Source organism: Elephas maximus, chromosome 14, assembly GCF_024166365.1.
Source record: "Elephas maximus indicus isolate mEleMax1 chromosome 14, mEleMax1 primary haplotype, whole genome shotgun sequence".
Taxonomy (NCBI): Eukaryota; Metazoa; Chordata; class Mammalia; order Proboscidea; family Elephantidae; genus Elephas; species Elephas maximus.
Genome location: NC_064832.1, coordinates 26,751,465 through 26,767,265, shown reverse-complemented (window position 1 = coordinate 26,767,265; position 15,801 = coordinate 26,751,465). Strand labels below are relative to the sequence as shown.

Here is a 15,801-nt window from a genome sequence, read left to right as displayed (position 1 = left end):
CACGTCAAAAGACAGCCTTATTCATTTTATATTACAGCACCTCAGGCAATGTGCACCCATAACTGAACAAGTGTTTATGAGAAAAGATGGGAATTTATCAATTGGTAGATATGAAAATACGAAACAACAAACATACTGTTGATGAAAAACAAACAATTTGCAAGAAAAATACCGTCACTGAAACTTTAACACATCCACGCATACAAATTCTCAATACATAGACTAAGTGGTCACCGTGCCAGAGGAAGGGATGAACAAGAGAAGCACCAGGTATCTTTTGGGCAGTGGAACTATGCTGTGTGGTACAGTGATGGTGGAACGATGACACTATGCATTTGTCAAAACCCATAGGGCTGTACAACATGAAAAGTGAACCTAATGTGAGCTATGGACTTTGGTTAATTATAACATGTCAATATTAGTTCATCAGTTGTAACAAATAGACCACAGAAATGCAAAATTTCCTGTAATGATAGGAGAACTGCAGGGAGGGGAAGGGTGTGTGGGAACTCTCTGTGCTTTCTGTGGAGTTTTTCTGTACACCTAAAACTCCTCTAAGAAACAGGCTATTTTTAAAAGTATGTTATTGATGGTGGTCTCTGGTCCATTACAAACTAAATACTTTAATTGTTAGGATATGATTCCATATTTATATACTTGAACTATACGCTATTAAAAACAAAAGGCAAGCCTTTTCTCACTCAAAATCCTGGACTTGTTACTTTTGCAGATCTTCCATCCAACTTTGTAACAGGTCCTTCTTAAATTACAGTTTGGGGCTCTCAGGCTATTCTTTTATTGGGCAAATATTTCGTGCCTGGCTCTGAGCTAGATGTTGAAGAACAAAAATAAATAAGACATATTTCCTTCCCTCAATGAGCCTACAATCAGCAGAAGAGATGAGCGAGTGAACAATTACAAGGCAGTGTACAGTATACTGTGTGCTGTGTACTGTGTGCAGTGTGTAGTGTGCAGTGTGCTGTGTACTTTCTGCTGTGTGCTTTGTGCTGTGTGCAGTGTGCTGTGTGCAGTGTGTTGTTTGCTGTGTGCTTTGAGCAGTGTGCTGTGTGTAGTATGTTGTGTGCTTTGTGCAGTGTGCTATGCGTAGTGTGCTGTGTGCAGTGTGTTTTGTGCTGTGTGCAGTGTGCTGTGTGCTTTGTCCTGTGTGCTATGTGCAGTGTGCTGTGTGCAGTGTGCTTTGTGCTGTGTGCTGTGTGCAGTGTGCTGAGACAGGAGTTAAACACAGGGAGGAGGAAAATGCACTGTTTTGGAGTGTGGATATCAGAAAAAGCTGCCTGAGGAAGTGACTTCTTGCTAAGTTTTAAAAGACAAGTTAGCCATGTGAACAGGGAATGGGGGAAAGGAAAAAAGAAGAAGGAAATACTGTTTCTGGACAGAGGAAACAGCACCTGCTTAGAGGATTGACTGGGGACTATAATTACACACCTCGTGGCTGGCTGTGAGGGGCTGCTGGAATCATATGCCCTGTTATCAATCATTAATACGCTGCCTGTCAACTTGTGGAGAACTCTGCCAAGCATAATGGAACACTCTTCGAGGCTCAAATTGAATTTTTACTGTCTTTTGACTCTGCAAATCAGATATGAGGCAGTGATATAAACCCCCCAGGAACTGATGCTCACAGAAAGCCTACATTTTAACATCACTGCAAAAACCCTGCATTTGGGGAAAGTCCCCACTGCAGATCTGAAGGATAACTCCTAGGGGTGTAGAACAGACCCTAAGCTGGCTCCCCATCCCGGACACAACTTAGAATATTTTTAAAAGAATTAGATCCAGGCCTTCTTGCCATAGAGATGAAATCTTCCTCTTAGCTATTAATATGGTTTCATTTTATGAACTAGAATTGAGTGGCCTCAGTAGGAAATTGATTCTGAAAGCTTACTGTTGTCAGAACAAAATTCGTTTAAATAAAAGGCATTGACTTTTGGCAGCCATTCTCCAGAATTCAACTGATTCTTTTAAAAATCATATTTATAGCAGGTGAACTGCTCTGGCTGGTGGGGGGGTGGAGGGGGGTGGTGGGAGGGGTGGGGGCAGGGTAGACACTTTGCCAGACAAACATATCAGGAACCCAAGCTGCTCCAAGCTGGATAATCTATGGGGGAATTAATGAGGACTAGTGTTCCGTGGTGTGCCATTGTTGTTGTTGTTGTTAGCTGCTGTCAAGTCACCCTCTGACTCACAACAGAACGAAACACTGCCCAGTCCTGCGCCATCCCCATGATTGGTTGTTGATGGGACTGTTGTGACCTATAGAGTTTTCACTGTCTGATTTTCAGAAATAGATTGCCAGGCCTTTCTTCTTAGTCCATCTTAGTCTGGAAGCCCTGCTGAAACCCGTTCTGTAGGTAACCCAAACTGCTTCCTTAGGTCAGCCCTGGCTCTGCAGCCAGATCCCCCGAGATCTCCTCCCAGCCAGGGTTCACTGACATATTTCAGTTTTCATACCATGGTTACTTGTCCATCCGGCCCTAAGGGCCCAAATGCCAGCCATCACTCTAGTCAGGGTCAGGGCATACTGGAAAACATTTTGCTCTACACCTCCCATCAAAAACCAAGTTGAAATGGGTAGGGGGCTTCTTTTTGGGGGTGAAGGAAATGTCCTAGAATTAGACAGTGGTGAGGGTGGCCCAACAATATACTGCAAACCACTGAACTGTCCACTTTAAAGGGTAGACCTTATGGTGTGTGAGTTATACCTCAATAAAGCTGTTATTTAAAAATAAACAAATAAATAAAAGCCAAGCTGAGAAAAGTGATGGTTCTGAAAACCAAATCAGTTGTGCCGCGGTCGACTGTGACTCATGACAATCCCCTGTGCGTCAGAGTAGAAATGAACTCCATAGGGCTTCAGTGGCTGATTTTCTGGAAGTATATTTCCAGGTCTTTCTTCCTAATCTATATTAGTCTAGAAACGCCACTGAAACCTCTGCTGGTATTTGAAATACTGGTGGCATAGCTTTCAGCGTCACAGCGACACGCAACCCACCACAGTACAACAAACTGACAGAGAGGAGGCACCGGCATCTAGTGTGTGGTCAATAAAGACGTGTTGATAAATGAATAAATTCTGTATCTATTAACGAATTACTACTAAAATATTGTCGAGAGCACCATCAACCACATCATACAAGGTTTCCTGCATAAAGCCCTGTGTGAGAAATTTAGGAATTCTAAGCTGGGAAAAATCTTGCTTCCCCTAAATAGCTGTTAGGCTTCTTCTTTTCAGATGGCTAGAACCTTGAAACGAGTCCAGCTCTGTTTTTATTGCGGCTTCCAGCCAGCGCAGAGCCACGTCAAAGCTTATCCACAGCAACTGAGTTAGCCCATATGATCCGCACAGTCTTCTGAGTGGTCTTGATTTTCTGTTGATGTTTTCTCTCGCCGGGTTTTCCAATTTCTGTGGTGATTTTATTATTCCACTGTGTGGCTCATCTCAGATATTTGGTAGGATGAGTTGGGAATTATAAAATTATTTTTGTTGAAATGATTTGAGGACACAGCCCCTACCCATCACGAAATTCACAGTCCAGCTCGGCTCATGCTGTTTCACCAGCTATTTTTCCAGCGCATTTCGGGAAATGCAGAAGTAGGTAGTACAAACCAAATATCTAAACGTGGTCGCAACCTAGAGCAACAATGGAATCAGAGGGAGCCACGCAAAGAGAAGACTCTAAGATGAAGGGGAATTTTACACGTGAATTGGTGAAGAAAGCTTAAAATGAAGTAGCGAAAGTGTATTTTCTTTAGTGTTTTAATATTAGGGAGAATATATTTTCTCATTTGTTTTAGTACAGCTGTATAAGCTGTGATTAATCTCTAAAAAAAAAAAAAAAAAAATCTCTAGTCCTTGGAAAATGGTGCAGGCTCTGTTCAAAATATAGCTGAGCAGTCTGTTCCACTCTTAAACATAACAAACACCTTACTACCTTACAACATGTTTTCCCCTATTCGAAATAGGTGATTGCGAGGTTGACATGACTAATGATGCTGTAAGTAATCTCTAAACATTTTTTAATTGCACCAGCTGCACTGGTCTCTTCCAAAGGGATGCGGCGCTATCTCAGCTCCTGTGGCCTTGGTTCTCTTGAGAAATGGCCTTCAGCCTGCAAACCAACAGGAAGGCTTTCTTTCTTGCTCCCTATCTCAGCCACAGTGGACTTGGCAAAACAGATCCACTAGCAGAGAGATTCTTATGAGAGTTTTTCAGCCTGTTATAAATAGACTAATTAGAGTCCAGGTGCCTGACATCTTTATCTTTAGTTTAATAAAGACTTTTGTAGTTGTTTTGTGGACTATGTGCTCAAAACATTAGGGAACCCTGATCTTTCCCATATAAAACCCTCCCATCAACCCTTTAGGGTAGACAGAATTTGGGAGAAATTTAATCCCCTCTGTCTCTTGAATAAAAAAAAAAAAAACTTTTTTTTGAATACTGGTATTCAATAAAGCCTTCTTACTGCTTACCTCTTCCTGTCTCAGTATCGGCTTTGCTGCAGGTGGCTCGAACCTGCAATTCGTGGTAACAAAAACATTCCTTCTGATCTCTTAATTTCATGCCAGGTTCCTCCTGGACAAAGGGAGACCAGGCCAAGGAGCCAGCTCCATGCGAGTCAGGGGGCAGGTATTCCCCTAAGGACTCCCCTTACCCAGGTGTGCAGAATGGAGCAGCCTCCTCACAGCATCCTGAGCTGTACCCTCCTGCGTCTTCTCTGCTACATTGTCTTAGTGTCTTAAAGGGGCCGCAATGGAAATACCACAAATGGGTGGATTTAAAGAACAGAAATTTATTGTGTCTCAATTCTGGAGGTTGAACATCCAAATCAAGGTCTTGGCTGTGTGGATTCTTTCCTTGTTGGTAGCCCCAGGTATTCCTTTCTGGTCTTTTCATAACTCAGAAGTGATTAGGTTTAGGACCCGCCCTACTGCAATGACCTAATCAACATAATAAAAGGAAACCCTATTTGCTCACAGGGTTATATTTACAGGTACAGGAGTTAGGATTTTAACACATATTTTGGGGGAACACAACTCAATCCATAACATATACAAACTCAAAAAACCTTTCCGATTGAAAGGAGTTGTGGCACAGTGAAGAGTGTGGGCATTTTGACATATACAAATTGGTTTGAAATCTTGGCCCTTGGTTTGTCAAGTGTATGGCCTTACATAAACCACTAATGTCTGGGAAACTACAGTTTCCTCACCTGTAGAATGAGGCTGGTACCCCACATGCAGGGTTTGCAGAACTCAGGAGTAACTGCTGACCACTCTGACTGTGCCCAGGCGGTGGCTGAAGAGCAGAGGAAGGCGGGGTGAGGAGGGGGCCATTCACTGCTCCTCTTCTCTGACAGATGCATCAAAGGTGCCCAGAGCAGGCGGGGCCTTGCCTACAGGTTCTGAGATTCCACAAGCTAGGATAGGCCCCACTGCAAATGTGCTGTTCTTCTCCCATTGCATCATGCACTGTCCCAGATCCTAAGAGCTGAGCATCCCAAAGAAGAGTCTCAAACTGCAGCTCATGCCCAATGCAAAACAAAGACAGAAGGAAACCAACTGCTGTCAAGTCAACTCTGTCTCACGGTGCCCATGTGTGTCAGAGTAGAACTGTGCTCCATAGGGTTTTCAATGGCTGAATTTTCAGAAGTAGATTGCCAGGCCTTTCTTCTGAAGTGCCTCTGGGTGGACTCCAACCTCCAACCTTTCGGTCGGCAGCTGAGCATGTAACCATTTGCGCCACCAGGGACACCAAAAAAAAAAAAAAAAATTGCCGTCGAGTCAATTCTAACTCATAGCAACCCCATAGGACAGAGCAGAACTGCCCCATAGGGTTTCCAAGGAGTGGCTGATGGCTTTGAGCTGCTGACCTGTTGGTTAGCAGCCAAACTCTTAACCACTGCACCACCAGGACTCCCAAGGACTTCAATAGTGACACAAAAATCCACAGATTTGAATTTTTCCATTTTTATTTTAAAATGTTGCAAAAAAAAAAAAACTTTATTTTTGGAAGGACTTCCTACTCTGAGGGAAAAGCAGGTTGTCACAGAGCTTGGCTGAGACCCCTCCATGCAGGGACTGAGGGTGGCTTCCCACCCCCGCCCGGGCCAGCCCCACTTCTGTCTGTCCTCACTTCCTCCTATCAACCACGTGGCACCCTTCCAGCCTTCGGAATCCCAGGGGGCTGGGATAATAGACTATCTGGCAGCCTGGTGCTTTATGTCTTAGACACCAGTAGCATTCCAGCACCCTACTAGAAATGTCTGTCTCCTGGGCATAAAAATTGGGTCTTGACCAATAGTGATTTGTGAAATCAACTTAGTGTGTCATGACTTGCATCAAAAGAAAGAAAGAGAAAACAGAATAGCATAGAATAGATTGAAAAATATCAGAGTGCAGTATAAGAAACAGGAATAAGACTATTTCATGAAACTTTTGTTTTGGTTGTATGTTTGAGCAAACTAAGACAATATATCAAATATATACCCACTCCTCACTTATTGACATGGTTAGGTTCCAAAGGCCAGGTCATTATGTGAAAATCAGCTTTATGCAAAAATGGAAGATGACCACATCAGATCACAAAATGGAGGATGACCACATCATTACATAACTGCCAAATTACATCATTACATAGCTGCCAAACCACTGAGAATCATGGCCCAGGCAAGTTGACACATAACCTTAACCATCACAGCCAGCGTTACTCTCGCATGGCACCTTGGCATTGGTTACTGCCAGGCGTGCGTCGTTAATATGCAAAATAGTCAGACAGTAGATTTTTTACTACTGTAAATGCAAAATGTTGGATACTGAGATAGTCAATAAGCGAGGAGGAAGTGTAGTTCTTACTGTGAGTCTCAATCAAAATAGTTCAAAAGCCAGTATCTTACCCGAAAGGAGTGGCAGACAGGGGAACATAAGATCTACGGGCAGGCCAGGGCTGGTACTTGGGGGAAGCGAGGTGACCTGGAACCACAGGTGACACTGCTCTGTCCCTGGGTAGATTAAGGCCAGTGCTCTCACATGGCACAAAAGACATCAGACTTGTGACGTTTATAAAGTGTCTCTATGTGACCTGTAAGCATTCACTGCTCTGCTCTGGGGATCGAAACATGAAACAGCTATAGTTTAACCAAGCTCACTCCGCTTACTGCAGTCTCCCAGGGTGCATTTCAACTGAGAGAGTTTTAATTCTCCTGGAATCCAGATTTCTGGGTTCCGTGGAGGTGGCGGTGACCCACCCAAGCTATCACTCTAAGATGATCCTGGAGCCTTGAGCCTCGAACACTGGTCTCTTTTAAGTCAAACAGTCGTCAAGAGAAATTAGTAAAGTATGTTTTGCCTGAGGTGTTGTGCTCTTTTAAAAGAATTACATATGTTCAGTTTCAACAGAAACTCCAAAGGTCAGACTACAGCTACGTTTTAGGGTAAATCAGTAATTATTTTAATCGTTCTTCGAGACAATGCTGTAGAGAATTCCACTGGCCACATATTACTAGAGATAAGCTGGAGGGCTGGTGGCACAGTAGTTAAGAGCTTGGCTGCTAACAAAAAGGTCAGCAGTTTGAATCCACCAGCTGCTCCTTGGAAACTCTATGGGGCAGTTCTACTCCATCCGACAGCATTGCTATGAGTCTGACTTGACAGCAATGGGTTTGGTTTTTTAGGTTTAGTGATAATCTGGAGTATTAGAATCTGTAAAAAAAAGTCTTTCTTCTTTGCAACATTTTATACTCTAGTCGAAATGCTACTCTGATTGGTAAATCATATATTAAATAAACTTCAATCAATTTCTATTATTGGCTCAATATGATTTCTGTTTTAACATAACAAATTGCATAAGAATGTGAGAAGCTAGAATGAACTAACATTGTGCGTGCTTGGAATATAGGAGAAGAGACAGAACAGTTAGCTCTGTAGGGGAGTGTATTTGGTTCTTAGAGCTGCTGTAACAACGTACCACAAACTAGGTCACTTAAAACAACAGCAACTTATTCACTCACAGTTCTAGAGGCTAAATGTCCAAACTCAAGGTCAGCGAGGCTATGCTCCCTCTAACGTCTCTAGGGGTGAATCCTTCCTTGCCTCATCCAGCTTCTGGTGGCCCCAGGCACTCCTTGGCTAGTGGCTGCATCACTCCGGCCTCTGCTTCTGTCTTCACATAGCTGTCTTTCCTCTGTGTCTCTGGCTGTGTCTCTTCTCCTCTTCTCATAAGGACACCAGTCAGATTGGATGAGAGCACACCCTACTCCAGTATGACCGCAGGTTGACTAATTACAGCTGCAAAGACTCTCTTTTCCAGACGAGGTCCATTCACAGGTACAGGGGTTAGGACTTCAGCATTTCTTTTTGGAGGACACAATTCAATCCATAACAGGGAGCCAGGGAAAATAATGCTCTTTGTCCCACAGCTTGAAGCTCAGCAGGCATTTTCTACCCATGCAGGAGGGTAATGACCTTTCAGGAGGAAGGAGCCCTCCTGGTCCCCTGAGCCAGCTATGCACAGAGAGCAGGTAACCACGGACCACCTGGCCAGCCACGGAGCCCGCACCTGTTACTTCAATGTGCACCCAGCATACAGCTCTTTCTTTAGGAGAAGCAGTGCAGGAAAGCAGTTTGTGTAAAGGCTGCTGAAAGCCTCCTGCCCCTTACATCTCAGAGTCAACAAACACTCAAGTACCTAGTATTGCCAGGTGCTGCTGTCACACACATGATCCTGCTGACACCTCGCAAGGTTTATTACTATTTCCATTCTATACTTCAGAAATAGAGATACAGAGAGGTAACCCAACCAGACAAAGTCATACAGCTGGTAAATAAAACATGAAAAAATCAAACTAGTTGCCCCTTGAGTCCGTTCTAGCTCATGGCAACCCCATGTGTGTCAGAATAGAACTGTGCTCCACAGGTTTTTGAATGGCTGATTTTTTGGACATAGACCACCAGGCCTTCCTTCTGAGGCAACTCTGGGTGGACTCCAACCTCCAACCTTTTGGTTAGTAGCCAACCACTCAAATGTTTGTACCACCCAGGGACTCCTCAGCTGGTAAATAAAACCCGTGGCCTTTGAGTCAATTCTGACTCAAAGTGACCCTGTAGGACAGAGTAGAACTACCCCATAGGGTTCCAAGGCTATAAATCTTTACGGGGGCAGACTGTCGCATCTTTCTCCCATGGAGCGGCTGGTGGGTTTAAACAGACAACCTTTGAATTAGCAGCTGAGCACTTAACCACTGTGCCACCAGGGTGCCTTGGCTGGTAAACAGTAGAGCTGAAATTCAGACCTTAGGCTGATGGACCCTTTCCTGATTCCACCCTGGGAGGGTCATCTCTTGAGAAACCCCATACACTGTATCATGCCTGTGCCCCTCTTCACAGCCGTCCCTCCAGGGCCAGAGTGGGTTGTTCTGCTTCCAGCCCTTCCCTCACCTTCAGCATCTGAACAAGGAAGGAGAAGGAGAAAGGGAGGGGAGTTCTACCTGGAGAGAGCTCCATTCTGCAGGGAAGTATGGTGTCTACAGAAAATCTAACTAGAACCTACAGCCCCAAAATACTCAAGCTGGAAGGGAGCCCCGAAGCCACTGGACCCCTCCATCAACAGAGGTGTCCCCAAGATGACTGACCCACACATCTACAGCTGGCTAGGCACAGGGTCAGCACCAGGACTCAAGAACTAGGACTCTTTTATATGAGTCCCAAAGCAGACATATTCTGAGGGTTGGAAATGGTTATTTAAATTGCTCCCACCTGCTATAAAATGAAGACCGTTGGAACCATTGGGCTAGGGCAAGTCCCACCAATCTGACAGCAGGCCAATCAGTCATCCCTCATTGATGGAGCTGCCCAGCCTGAGGGCACTCTCAGCAGACAGCAAGGAATGGGAGACAGGTCTGCTCTGAACACCTTCTATCCAGCCGTCAGGAGAGTGAGTGACCAACGTACAAGACAGCCTCCACCACAGGCATACAAAAGTGGATGTGAGGAGTGGGAAATGAGGCCAAATTGGGGGTCATGGTGGGAACCAGATGGCCAAGCACATACAGGTAAGGTCGCTGAGTCTCAGCCGGCTCATCTGCGATGCCTCTGGAGGGCATTATTGAAATGCTCAAAGAACGATGAGATACGCAAAAGCACTACGGTAAGTATAAACGACAAGAACAATGCACGTTCTTTCTGTCCCTGATTTCATGCTTGTGTCAGTCTGGGCTCAGACCCCCAGTCCCCAGCAAAACTGCCCCGTAATCTCCTTCGAGACATAGACTCTCTGTGCCTGTAGCTTGAGCTGCCAAACACCTGAGCCCAAGCTGCAGGCTGAGTAAATCCTCCTGTTAGTTGGCTTGCATGGGGCTGAGCACCTAGATATTTGAAAACATTTAGTCTCTGGGTGGTGCAAATGGTTAACACACTTGGCTGCTAACTGAAAGGCTGGAAATTCAAATCCTCCCAGAAGTGCCTCAGAAGAAAAGCCGGGTGATCTACTTCTGAAGAATCAGCCATTGAAAATGCTGTGCAGCACAGTTTCTACTCTGACGCACAGGGGTCACCAGGAGTCGGAGTCAGCTCGACGGCAGCTGGTACCGGTAGCTCATATAAATATTTCACTTGGATTTTTAGATGTGCTAATACTAGCAATAATTATAAATAAATAATAACGATAATTTGTTGGGAAATTCTCTGCCAGTCCCTGTCACCCAAACATCTTGAGAGCGTCATCTCATTTAGGGAGTCAGGTGGCCAATGACAGCCGTGCCTGAAAATGCAGTACCCCCAAGCCAAAGCCCAGGCTTCCCCACTAGCCTGCTCCACCCCCTTTCCTCGGCGTGAAAAATAAACACGGGACTGGCAACCTTCTCCCACTGGGCACATGACCATGTAGAGTCTCCGAGAACTACTAAATAAAAAGCATTGGCCCTGGAGTTGCCTCTGACTCATGAGGACTCCTCGGTATCAAAATAGAACTGTGTTCCATAGGGTTTGGAATGGCTATTTTTGTGAAGTAGACTGCCAGGCCTTTCTTCCAAGGTGCCTGAGTGGACTTGAACCTCTGACCTTTTGACCCTCCAACCTTTTGGTTAGCAGCCCTGCTGGTTAACCGTTTGCACCACCCAGGAACTCCTCAACCACTCCTCAAATGTGTCAGATGAAGCCGTGAGGAAGGTGAGAGAGAGGGGCTGAGGCCCGTTGCACTCAGGTGTGCAGGCTGGCGGGAGGAGACCTACTGTGTACTGCACAAGTGTATTAAATGACACTGCTCGGCGGCACGTACCTTTGTCTCCTGGGGAGTCGACCGGGTGAAGGCCTTTTTGCCCCCCTTGGAGGAGGACTTGGAGGACGTGGAGGAAAGCCCCGCGACGCGCCCGGCCTTCAGGTCACCGAGGCTGCTGAGGTATTTCCTGCGCAGGGCCAGCAGCTCCTGCAAGTAGTGCAGGCAGTCCTGGGCGCGCGAGGACATCCAGGCCCGGTCCCCCTCGCGCTGCAGGCAGTGCGCGCTGCCGTCCATGCTGCCGGCGCTCCTGTGCTTCCTCAGGGACTCGCTGAACGTCTCCCCGTGCTCCCCGACCACGTACATGGAGCTGCTGCGAAGGAGCCGCACGGCCGGGCTGGCCCCGCCGTAGTACGGGCTCTCGGCCTCTGCCTTCCTCTGCGGGCCCGAGCCGAAGATTGAGTGGATCTTCCTGAACATGGTGCTTGGTGTCTCTCCGTGGGCCCCTTCCAGCTGCCTGCGCCGCCGCCACCTGATCTAGCTGGGGGAGAGGCGGCCGCCACGCAGGCCTGCTGCCATCCGCCTCTGGGGTCCCCAGTGCCGGCTGGGTCAGGCGGGGGGCCTGGGCATCTCTCATGGGGGACAGCTACACCCAGTCGCCACGCTGCGGAAACAACCTGCCGGAATAAAGCTGAAAAAGCAAGTTCCCTGGCTGGCTTTGGAGAACCATTTGGTGCCAAAACCTTCGGTGCTCTTCCATCAAAGGCCTGGCAGATGAAGAGAGCCTGACTGTGCCCTTTCGCTCACTTCTTTCCTTTCTTTCTCATTTCCCACTCTGACCGTGACTTGATCTTGGTGTGGATTTTACATTTCCGCCTTGGCTCAGCTGGCCCCGGCCCTCACCGCCGGTTCAGAAGGAACCCCACTCTGGAGGGCTGCCTCTAAGTCCAAGGCCGTGTGTGTAAAATCCAGCCCCCGGGATGGGCCCCTGTCAGGGGTGGCAGGTGCCTGATAAGCTGGGTTCCGGAGCTTCAGCCTGCGCCGCAGTAAGACCACCTGGCGCGGTCACCGGATAGGGGCCATTGTACAGAGCAGGACGGCTCAGGTGTCCGGGCCTTGGCTTTCTGCACGAACCGTCAGGAGATGAGGGTGGCAATGTGCCTGGGGCAGACACCGTCTTTAGCCCAAGCACACTTGAATATAAATTAACCAGTTCAAATTAGAGGTAAGCTGTTTTTCAAGAGCATTGTATGAATACTTAGGAATCTCAGGGATGTTTCTGCTAGGGTTTTTCTCAGGCAAATGCCAAACATCACTATTGCATTCATTTGTCAGCATAGCCCATTTCTCTTCTGGGCTTCAGTCAAAGAGCTGAAGCCCGGAGCTATCTAGGACAGGCATTTTCTTAATCTGGGGTGGGCTTTAGATAGACGATGAACCCCCAGAAATTGTATGAAAAATGTTATTGGATATATGTGTTAGCAAGTTTTATTTTTCCTGATTTTTTTCTTTTTTATCTTGGAGAGAGAGAGAAAGGTATAGTTTAATCAGATATCCAGAGATGTCTGTATATATATATTTAAAAATTTGCTATGTCTTTCTCTAGAACAATAACCATGGTTTTTTGTTTTTTTTTAATAAATGTAGATACATATGGATTAGAAGACTTAACATTGTGAAAATGTCAATACTACCGAAAGTGGTCTATAGGTATAACGCAATCCTGACCCAAATTCCAACACCATTCTTTACTGAAATGGAAAAATAATCACCAACTTTATATGGAAAGGAAAGAGGCCCTGAGTAGCTGAAGCAATATTGAAGACGAGGAACCAAGTAGAAGGCCTCACACTTCCTGATTTCAAAGCATACTATATGGCCACAGTAATCAAAACAGCCTGGGACTGTTCAGTGACACATAGACCAACGTAACAGAACTGAGAACCCAGAAGTAAATCCACCCATCTATGTGCAGCTGATTTTTGACAAGGGGTCAAAGCTTATTCAATGGAGAAGAAACAGTTTCTTTAACAAATGGTGCCGGCAAAACTGGATATCCATGTGCAGAAAAATGAAACAGGATTCATACCTCACACCATACACAAAAACTAACTCCAAATGGATCCAAGACCTAAATGTTAAAGCTCGAATTATAAAGTTCCTGGAAGATAATACAGGGACAAAACTATGGAACCTACTTTCCTTTAGAAATAGGCTATCAAACACAATGATAAATGAAAGAACAACAAAAGACATAACTAGGACCTCCTAAAAATTAAAAATTTGTGTTCATCAAAAGACTTTATCAAAGGAGTGAAAAGAGATCCCACGAACTGGGAAAAAATCTCTGGGAACGACATATCAGATAAGGGTCTAATCTCCAAAATACACAGAAAACTTCAACAACTCAAAAAGACAAACAATCCAATTAAAAAATGGACAAAGGACATGAACAGGCACTTCACCGAAGAAGACGTTCAAGCGGCCAACAAACACATGAAAAGATACTGACAATCATTAGCCATTAGAGAGATGCAGATCAAAACTACAATGAAATCTCATCTCACCCCTGCAAAAATGGCACTGAACAAAAACACAGAAAAGAACAAATGCTGGCAAGGTTGTGGGGAGACTGGAACCCTGGTCCATTGTTAGTGGGATTGTAAAATGGTACAACCACTGTGGAAAATGGTATGCTGCTTTCTCAAAGAACTAGAAATAGAAATACCTTATGATCCAGCAATTCCACTCCTAAGTAAATAAGATCTAAGAGCAGTGACCTGAACAGACATATGCAAACTTATGTTCATTGCAGCTAGGAGAAATACGTGGCAGTCTGCTTCCGTGAAGAAACTCTGTGGGGCAGTTCTACTCTGTCCTATAGGGTCGTTACGAGTTGGAATTAACAGCAAAGGGTTTTAATGGGTTCATTGCAGCCCTCTTCACAACAGCAAAAAGATGGAAACAACCTAAGTGCCTGTCAACAGATGAATGGATAAACAAATTGTGGTATATACACACAATGGAATACTACTCAGCTACAAAGAATAATAATGAGTTCTTAAAACATATTATAACATGAATGAATCTGAAGAACATTAAGCTGGGTGAAAAAAGGCAATCACAAAAGACAAATATTGTATGGTCTCACTTTTATAAAAAGAAAAAAATAGCTATATGTACAGAAAACAATGATCTTTGGTGGTTACCAGGGATGGGAGGGGAAGGGAGGAGGAATTTCTAGATAGTAGACATTTGTTGGAGCCCTGGTGGCACAGTAGTTAAGAGCTTGGCTGTTAACCGAAAGCTTGGGACTTCAAATCTACCAGCTGCTCCTTGGAAACTCTACAGGGCAGCTCTGCTCCGTTGCTATGAGACAGTCAACTCCACGGCAATGGGACTTAGATATTTGTTATTTTCAGTAATGGAAAAGGCAATACCCAATATAGGCGAATTCTGCACAGCTTGATCGAGGTAAATGATGACACTAAAAAGTACACATGAACAAATGACATTTTTGGTAAATGCTGTAACATATACAACTTTGCAAAAACAGCAAATATCAACCAAAATATCTAAGTGTGGCTACATAGGCAAAGAAGTATGCATACATGTGTATAGGAAGTTATACGTGCCTACATACATGAGTACATACCAGGGTAAGTCAAAAATTGTACACATCTTTATTAAACAAAGATACCAAAATGTGAAGCTATTCTTTCTCAACATATCCACCATCTAGGTCTACACACTTCTGAAGATGGTGTTTCCATCTCTCTAACCCTCCTCCGAAGAATTCTGCACTCTTCGATTTACCCCACATCAAAACAGTAATTTTGGCATCCTCAAGGGATTCAAATCATGTCCCTTTTAAATGTTCTTTGAGTTTGGGGAACAAAAAGAAGTCTGAAAGGGCAAGATCAGGGCTGTAGCGTGGATGGGGTAATGCTTCCCAGCCAGATTCTCACAGGACCACCCTCGCTACCTTTGAAGAACGAGCAGGTCCATTGTCGTGGTGGAAAAAAAAATTCCTAGGTGCAAATTTCATGGCCTTTTTCTCACCAATGCAGTTTTCAATTTTCTTAAAACTTTTTCATAATAAGCCCCCATGATCATCCTGCATCCTTTGAGAAAATCCATCAAGATTATCCTTTTGGGATCCCAAAAAACAATTGCCATAACCTTCTGAGCAGTCTTCCCTTTCTTGGCTCATCTTCGAGGTCCTCCCCACCTTCCTTAAAACACTTATTCCACCTAAAAACTGTTTTTTTTTTCATGTAAGGCGGCATTCCCATAAACTTGTTGCAAAGCTTCTATGACTTGGGAAGATGTCCACTCGAGTTTTGTCAAAAATTTGATATTAGCCTTGACTTCAAAATAGTTTTTTAATAGCACAAAAAGTATCCTTTTTTTTTTTTTAAGGCACCCTAATGAGACTAAAGGAAACCCTGGTGGCATGGTCGTTAAGTGCTATGGCTGCTAACCAGAGGGTCGGCAGTTCGAATCTGCCAGGCACTCCTTGGAAACTCTATGGGGAAGTTCTACTCTGTCCTATAGGGTCGCTATGAGTCGGA

General features: G+C 45.0%; 1 protein-coding gene across 1 annotated transcript in view; it reads right to left on the bottom strand.

Moving 5' to 3' along the window:
• C14H13orf42 (chromosome 14 C13orf42 homolog) overlaps positions 1-11,707 on the bottom strand; it is a 43,232-nt gene extending 31,525 nt beyond the window's left edge. Inside the window, exon 1 of the mRNA XM_049853387.1 lies at positions 11,291-11,707. Within this exon, the coding sequence (XP_049709344.1) occupies positions 11,291-11,707 (417 nt within the window). The remainder of the gene's footprint in view (positions 1-11,290) is intronic.
• Positions 11,708-15,801: the final 4,094 nt, after the last annotated feature.